This window comes from Opisthocomus hoazin, chromosome 30 (genome assembly GCF_030867145.1).
Source record: "Opisthocomus hoazin isolate bOpiHoa1 chromosome 30, bOpiHoa1.hap1, whole genome shotgun sequence".
Classification (NCBI taxonomy): domain Eukaryota; kingdom Metazoa; phylum Chordata; class Aves; order Opisthocomiformes; family Opisthocomidae; genus Opisthocomus; species Opisthocomus hoazin.
In genome coordinates this window covers 1,891,482-1,899,409 of record NC_134443.1, presented here as the reverse complement: position 1 = coordinate 1,899,409, position 7,928 = coordinate 1,891,482, and the positions used below count along the sequence as shown (strand labels likewise).

General features: G+C 49.3%; 1 protein-coding gene across 1 annotated transcript; it reads right to left on the bottom strand.

Moving 5' to 3' along the window:
* Window positions 1-6,579: 6,579 nt before the first annotated feature.
* On the bottom strand, window positions 6,580-7,521 carry LOC104332905 (uncharacterized). The gene has a single exon (XM_009938360.2). It carries the CDS (start codon window positions 7,519-7,521, stop codon window positions 6,580-6,582), a length of 942 nt encoding a protein of 313 aa, XP_009936662.2.
* Window positions 7,522-7,928: the final 407 nt, after the last annotated feature.

The window sequence follows — 7,928 nt, the reverse complement described above, 5'->3', positions numbered from 1 at the left end:
CCATTTTCTCTCCGCCATCCATTGCTCACAGGCCATTTCCACCTCTGTCCCCATGCAGGACCTCTCTTCACGCTCCCAATTACAGATCCTGTCTGGGCAGCCACCAAGGACAACTCGAGAGGCACTGCAGCTGAGGCCAGTGTCTTCAACACAGCCACTGCTGGTGCCATAAGGCCACTGGTCACACAGGAATGGGTATTTTATACCCCTGTACTGGGGATTGCCTGGGATTATTTTTTTTGTCTTAGTGACAGCGCACGCCCAGGCCTCGTTAGAGTAATCACGCATAGTAGGATTCCTGTGCCACTGCCGAGATTGCGCTGTATTAGCGTCCTGAGAGGTGTGTGCAGACTAACTAGTCCATGTCAGGTAGGACTGGGGGGGGAAAAACCATTATCCCAGTTGTGCAAGCTGGGGACTGCTCTGCGGGAGGGGGAAGGAGCTGATTTTGGTGCCGTTCTGCGTGCTAGCCACTGAGCTCCTAGGAAAATCTTACCTCCAGGTACCTCGGGATAGATTGCAGAGACTGTTTGTGGCAGAATCAAAAACCTCACAGAGGTTTTTGGTGCCTACCTTTTTGCCTAGACCCTGAATCCGTCTTTTAGGTCATTCAGCTGGAACTAATTACAAAAATATATTGTGGGATTTATCCAAGTTAAAAACTGTGTGATGTAGATGATTACCTATAAAGTAGCCACTTTATTTTTGTTCCTGGAGAAAACCAGGCCCTTTCAGAGTGCAGTCCAGCTCATTCAGAGGTAGGTGTTGAAAGAAGTCGTGCGAAATGCCTGTTGCTGTCCACCGATTATGACAGACAGGTTCAGGCGGATCCTCTTACTTTACTTGTCTAGCTTTTCACATCTGTCAATGTTCAGCATCAGATGCACTTGTCAGAAAAACCCTGAAGTTACTGAGTATGAAAATAATTGTCCTTGCAATTTTTTTATTCCTAATAGTGCTATGATAAAGGTGTCTTAACCCGGAGAGGCTCCAGCCATGAAGAGACCTCGGCGAATGACCAGCTGAGAACTGGGGAGACATCACTGCTGAATGAAATGAACTTTTCGTTCTAGCTGTGTTTTGGATCCAAACATGATCACTCTGGCAGGAAAGGAAGCAGGCAAGTCGATTTTAGTCTCTTTTTATCCCTTTGAAAAATAAATCTTGCTGGTTTACAGACAAAAACTTTTGGAAAACAAATTTGAACATCTCGGATCTTCTCCGATCTTTTAATGAACAAATACTAATATTAATGTCACTGAGCGACCTGACCTAGCTGAAGATGTCCTGGCTCATCGTAGGGGGGTTGGACTAGACGACCTTTAAAGGTCCCTTCCAACCCAAACTATTCTCTGATAACGTTATCTAAACTCTATCTGAGTAGAGCTTAAAATGCCTTTGATGTTGGATACCATGTCGCTATACAGTTACCTGATAGTAACAGAATTGCACTACTTTATTTTAGTAACAACGCCAGTCCCTATAGATATATTTGTAAGCCTGCACATGGCCCGATTATACAACTACATAATTTCTGGCAGACTTCTTGAGAAAGAATCTCATTAATATTTTCGAAACAACAGAGCAGCTTGCTGCTAAACCCCGGCGCACGTCAAAGCAATGTTTTACTCAATATAATTAGATTGAGGTGAATTGGACTTACCAGCTGTCTGGGAAGAAGTCAAGAGAAATGGCCAGAGAAGCCCCGAACCCTTGGAGTTTTATATACTTTCTTGAACTTCCAGGAAGATGAGACAACCTTTGTGCATGAGGTCTTAATTACTTTCCAAACAATTTTTCCCGCATGTGTAACGCTTATAATTACTATAATTATTTTAACATTGCTTACCTGCATTATTCAATTTTCTGTGGTACATACTGTTACATGCCATGGGGTTCCCTTCATATTATATTTTTATGGTCTAAATTAATTGCTGATGTGATTTTACTATGTCTGCTGTATTAACATGGGGATGCAACTCGCTCCAGTTTGTTCAGCTTTGACTTCAACATTGACCAGGTGAGCAGTGGTTTGAGGACAGCAGCCGGAGTGTCGCAGACGTATTGGCTATATCTGCTGCTGGGTGTGGGATTTTAATTCATTCCCCTAAATCCACCATAGCATTAACTGCAGGCACCGTGGGGTTCATTCCTGTGAGTGTACTGAGTGCTGTGTCCAGTTCTGGGCTCCCCAGTTCAAGAAAGATGAGGAACTACTACAGAGTCCAGCGCAGGACTACGAGGATGAGGAGGGGACTGGAGCGTCTCTCCTCCGAGGAGAGGCTGAGGGAGCTGGGCTTGTTCAGCCTGGAGAAGAGAAGGCTGCGAGGGGACCTTAGAAATGCTCATAAATATCTGAAGGGGTGGGTGTCAGGAGGATGGGACCAAACTATTTCCAGTGGTCCTGTCGCTGGGCACAAGGGGCAACGGGCACAAACTGAAGCAGAGGAAGCTCCACCTGAAGACAAGGAAGAACTTCTTCCCTCTGAGGGTGACGGAGCCCTGGCCCAGGCTGCCCAGGGAGGCTGTGGAGTCTCCTTCTCTGGAGATATTCCAGCCCCCCTGGCCGCGGTGCTGTGCCCCCTGCTCTGGGTGACCCTGCTTGGGCAGGGGTTGGGCTGGGGGACCCACAGAGGGCCCTGCCAACCCTGACCATTGTGTGATTCTGAGTGGCTTGGAGGAGGGAGGAGTGGAGCACAGAATTTTGCAGGCTGCACGTACACCTTTTTTGTTCACAACGAAACTGATTTGGTTAATTGCTTCCTGTCCTTTGTTTCACTGACTGTTGTCCAAGCTTCAGCTGGAGGATGTCATTCTGCTTAGGGATGCCCGTTTCTGTTCTAGGGACTGACCAGCTGCCGAAAGTCTGGCTCCAACCACCGTGCGTGGTCAGAAGGCTGAGAAACACAACCTCTGAAGGACACCCACTTACAGAAGAGAAGACTGGAAGGAGAGAAGGTAATAATTTCTGCCGATAAAAAGTAGGTGCCAAGGTGAAAGGGTTTAGCTGCCATTTACACCTGCTGGGGCCAAGAGAAGCAGCCATGGGCTAGAAGGGCATCAAGGGAGACTTCAGGGTGGGGAAAAATTTTTAATCGCATGGCTACTGATGAACAGGAATTACCGAATTTTGTGGAGCCTCACTGATTTCCCAAGGATTCAGGCGGATTCTCAGAGTTTTGAGTCCCAGGTTCAACTCTCACAGGCTTGGCTGAAGCTGCTGCCTTAGCCCATTTTGAAATGATTGCTTTGAATCCAAGCAGAAACACGTTGGTTAAGGAAAACGCAAAACACCTTGAGTGTCAAGGCCCAAAACCAACATCCTGTTTTTGGGAACAGCTAAGACACTTCCATCAAAAAATGAATATTCTAAAGGTGCTCTTAGCCCCAAGGTGTTTGTCTCAGATAACATGCTATTAATATTATAACGATAGAACACTTTGCATAAACCAGTAATGAATATTTTTGAAATGTTTTGGCACTCCCTGCTCTATGGAAACCTCACCAGTCTCCAATTCTCAGAATTATTTTCCCCACGCTCTCACAAAAGACGTTGAAAAGTTCACACAAAGTTACCCAAAATGCCAGGCCCCAAATTCATAACTCATGACGGAGGCTAACTCCATTGAGCTCTGTTTCTAGCGATCACTGACAATTTGTGTTAAAAATCATTTTTCATATTCTTTGACAGTTTCTGGTAGCTTAAGGATCTCTTGGTGGCTTCTGAACCAATTTGTGGTCATATCCTTCTTCCTTAAAAATGAGAAAAAGGTCGGGAAAAATGGGAATTCCCGTTTCTATGCCACTTTACCTGCAAAGCATCCAAATACCTCAAACTGGAAACTCATTTACACCTCTCGGACTTCCTTGTAGGAAGAAAAGGCAGCAAGGTTACTGTATAAATTCTACAAGTTATGATGCCTTCTGCATAAAAACACCTCTGGAAGTGGAAGTAGAAATGCAACACTAAACATCTCAGACCCCTTAATAACACAGGCAATGTGGAGTTTGTCCAGCTGGGGGATCCTGTGCTGGAACTGCATGGTAAGGTTTTGCGAAGTAAGCCTGAGAAAGCTGCTTTGTAGCCCACCCTGTCACTGTCCGCCTCGGAGCAGAGCTCATCTTTGCTCTAAACACTCCTTTGGTGGGTGAAGGAGTAGTAAAACATCCCTTGAGTGTTTTCTTCTCCAGGGCAAAAATCTCCTGCTCTCTCAGGCCCTCTCTTCTAGCACCCAATGCCGGACCACCCTACAGCCTCCATTGGCCTCGCTTCTGGCTGTCCATGGCTTTTGTGCTGAGCACCCAAAACCCGCCATGGAGGTCTGGATGTGGCCTCCTGAATGCCGGCTGGAGGGGAATCAAGGCTTTTCTCCCGTCGCTGGCTATGCTCCGGCTCGGGCAGCCCAGCCTGCGGTTGGCTGTCACCACCACAAGGATGCAGCACTGCCTCACGTCACCTTTTGGGCCACCAGGTCCTTTTTTTTTTTTTTCTTTCAACACTTCTGACCTCTCCAGGAGCAGATCCCACCTACTGTTCCATTTGACCAGGGAGAGCAGGGTGTGCTGCCAGAGCAGGTAGTGGGAGCAGAGAGGGAACAAGAGAGCATGAAAACCATCCTCATGCAGAGAGCCAGTGACAGTTCAGGCACCATTTAGTGGCTGCTTGGAGATATCAGGGTTTTATATTATCATGTCAGCATAACCCCTTTATCAGGAGCAAACCCACAAAAACAGAAGCTCAGATTTTCAAAAGAAAACCCTTTTCTGCTGATCATTGCCATCTTCCCCATGCTAACTGAACGGGAGTCTGGATCCTTTTGGGACCAAGCGTGAGTGAGATCAGCAGAGCCTTTTAAACCATGCAGGTGGGATAAAGGCAGGTGGGAAAGCTTCCCTTGGGCCTGGGCTGTGCCACCCTCACGCCATAATTGTGAACCTCCATCTCCTTCGAATGGCTGCAGACCTCCAGGCCTTGCCGTCTGTCCCGAGCGTGCTGGTGCCTGGGGTGAGCGAGGGCAGAGAGGAGCCAGGTTTTTAATAGAACTGGTGCAAGAAATGGATTGCTCCCGTGTCACATAGTCAGGGAGCTGCTTGCTCAGGCCTTTCTTCTTTTTCACTTAATTCCCTGGGCTTTGTGATTTACCAGAAGTTTAAATGAATTCTCTCTCCCCTTGGGGAGCAAGGCTCCTCCTAATCCTGGAGGACTGCTGGGAGCATCAGTGTCTGTTTTTACAAGCAAATCTGTCACTTTATTAGAAAAAGGAGTCTATAGGAATGCTGCTTGGTCTGTTTGGGGCACTGCAGAGGAAGGCAAGGAGACAGCAGATTTTCGTGCTGGGATTTGCCCTGGGAGCTGGCTGAGCAGAGCAAGGCAGCACAGCCGTGATGGGAGGAGCCTTTAGATGGTGGCAGAGAGCTTCTGCTTCCCCAGTGCCACCCCAGGAGCACCTCCTGGGAGAGACTGGGGAGTAGGGCCGGTGTGCAAAGACATGGGCTTTGGGACTTTGCCCTTTACATATATGTACTAGGAAATCAAAATATTGACCAAGCACAGTAATGATTGCCTGCTGTCTATGAAAATGTTATTGCCAAGAAACAGCTGGAATTTAAAGTTAGTTTTCCCTCTGGTTGCAATTTTCTAGCCACAGACTGTTGCTGCTGATCGCCCGTCCGACGCAGACAGGGCCAGCTCAGGGTCACAGCATCAGAAGAGCCCTTCTGCAGCATCCTCTCTCCCTCTTGCTATGCCAGGGACTGTCCCACACAACTCACTTCATGGTCTGCTCAGCAGTGGTTTGTCCAGGGACAAAATTGCAGAGCAGAGGACACCTGGGGGAAGCTTGCCCTGGTCCCAGGGTGCAGGACTGAACGCTCTCCTGTGTGACCTGCATGCAGACGGGGTGGTCTCCCCTGTGACACTGGTGGGACTGAGCTAAGCTCAGATAGATGGTAAACTCCTGTCTGAGGGCTGCTAATGAGCCTCTTTACTTTAGCCAAGCCTTCTTCTAAATACCACCCTGCGCTGCTGCTTTTGCTGCTTCTCTGGGTAACTTTTCAACACCATGATCTGTTCCCACAGATGGTAACTCTAGTCCTAAACACACGATTACTGCCATTATTTTACACAAAGGAGTGATATAACAACAGGGAACAGGGTTTTTTTTCCAGTAGTAGATATTAAAAAAAGTTTTAAAAAATGGAAAATAAATCAGACAGCAGGAATTCAGCCGCAACCTGAGTTTAATATGACTGGTACAACTGGCCAATATAATTGATTCAGTAACACTAAAAACCTCTCGGGATGTGAATACTGTAACAGAGTCGTATCAGTTTGAATTTCAAAGCCTGAGCACCTGCTCGGAGTTACTGCACTTCTCGCTGACATCTTTTCTGTTGCAGAAATAATTGAACTGTGGTCACAAAAGGAAAGCAATGCACTCTGAGTTTAACACGGGTACAATAAGGGGTAAAATAAGGCCAGAGCTACTCTTGGGGTTAGGAATGCGAACGGGAGGAGAAAAATAACCTCAGAGCTCAGCTGCACAGCTTGCTGTTTTCGCAACTACTTCTTTCTCTCCTTCAGCACAGCCATTTTGAAGCACAGCGACTCTTCTTGGGGTGGCTTGAGCGTTTCGCTCCCCCTGCGTGATGCTGCGTCAGGTGCTGGGTGGCCCGTGGGTAGAGGCACTTGGACTTGCTCAGGTGTTGTGTTGATGAGCTCTTGTACCTGACTCCCTCCTGCGGCAACGAGCATTTGGTGGCCTGTTGCTGCGAGGAGCACTCCTTTATTCCCTGCCCAGGGGGGCACTTGGGTATGCACTGCTGCGAGGAGTAGGTGGTGACGCACTCCTGCGTCGGGTAGCCCTTCATGCACTTGTGCTGGGGGAAGCCGCTGACGCACTCCTGCAGGACGCACTGCTTGATGCACTGCTGGGGGGGACACTCCGTGACTCCCCGCAACGGCAGGGAATAGCCGCTGCTCATCCCCGGCAAGGCCCGGAGCTCCGCGCCGTACCGCTGCGACGAGCATTTGGAGATCTTCTGCGACCTGCATTCATCCTTGCACGAGGAGGAGTACTTGATCCCACATGGTGGGTACTTGAGTTTGCAGGGCTCTGGGCACCTGGGCGCGCAGGGTGGGAGGCTCTTGGCCGTCTGCTTTTTCTTGGGGCAGCTGATTTCGCAGGGCTGGAAACACTGCGTTGTGCTCAGCTTCAGGCTGGGCTTCCTGCAGGGAAGCAGGCGAGTGGTGTCGCAAGGCTCGGGGTACAGCAGGACACACTGCTCTCCGTAGGGCTGACAAGGCAGCAAAGATGTCTGGGTCCCACTTGGCTGCGGGTAGACGTACGTGAAAGGTTGCGTGTAGCTCTGCCATCTCGGCATCGGGCTCTTGACCACGCTCACCGGGTGGCACGTGGTACTGCACGCTTCGGACTGGGGCGTGCACTGCTGGATGCTTTCAGTGCTACAGCCCGCTCCCGGCAGGTACAGGTGTTTGTACCGCTCCCCGTAGTAGTGCATGGTTCAGCAAAGTGCTTATGCCTGAAAGAAGCAGGAGAAAGACAGGCAGTTCACACAGGCATTGCCTGATTTGGGGGATTTGGGACCCGGAGTTTCCCCGCAGGCAGTCTGACATAGAGAGCTTGCACCCTAGCTTTTCGGCAGGTCAGAGACTCTTGGTGACTCAAGACCAGGCTGTGACTTCCCAGGTGAGGAGAGGAGAGTCTGTTCTCAGCTCCTGCCCTCACACCCTTCTCTTCGGAGCTCCAATCAGGGACTGGAGCCAGGCATACTGGGGAGTTTTGGTGCTGCCACCCTTCAAACACCAGCTAAGCGTCTATCACAGCAGTTCACCAAGAAGTGACTTTATGACCCTCTGCGTTACTTCCAGGGAACCTCCTCCATCCCCACTGGCACGTCCTTTCAAG

Excerpts from the sequence above, each read along its gene's own strand:
- LOC104332905 (XM_009938360.2), bottom strand. The coding sequence starts at position 7,521 with ATGCACTACTACGGGGAGCGGTACAAACACCTGTACCTGCCGGGAGCG.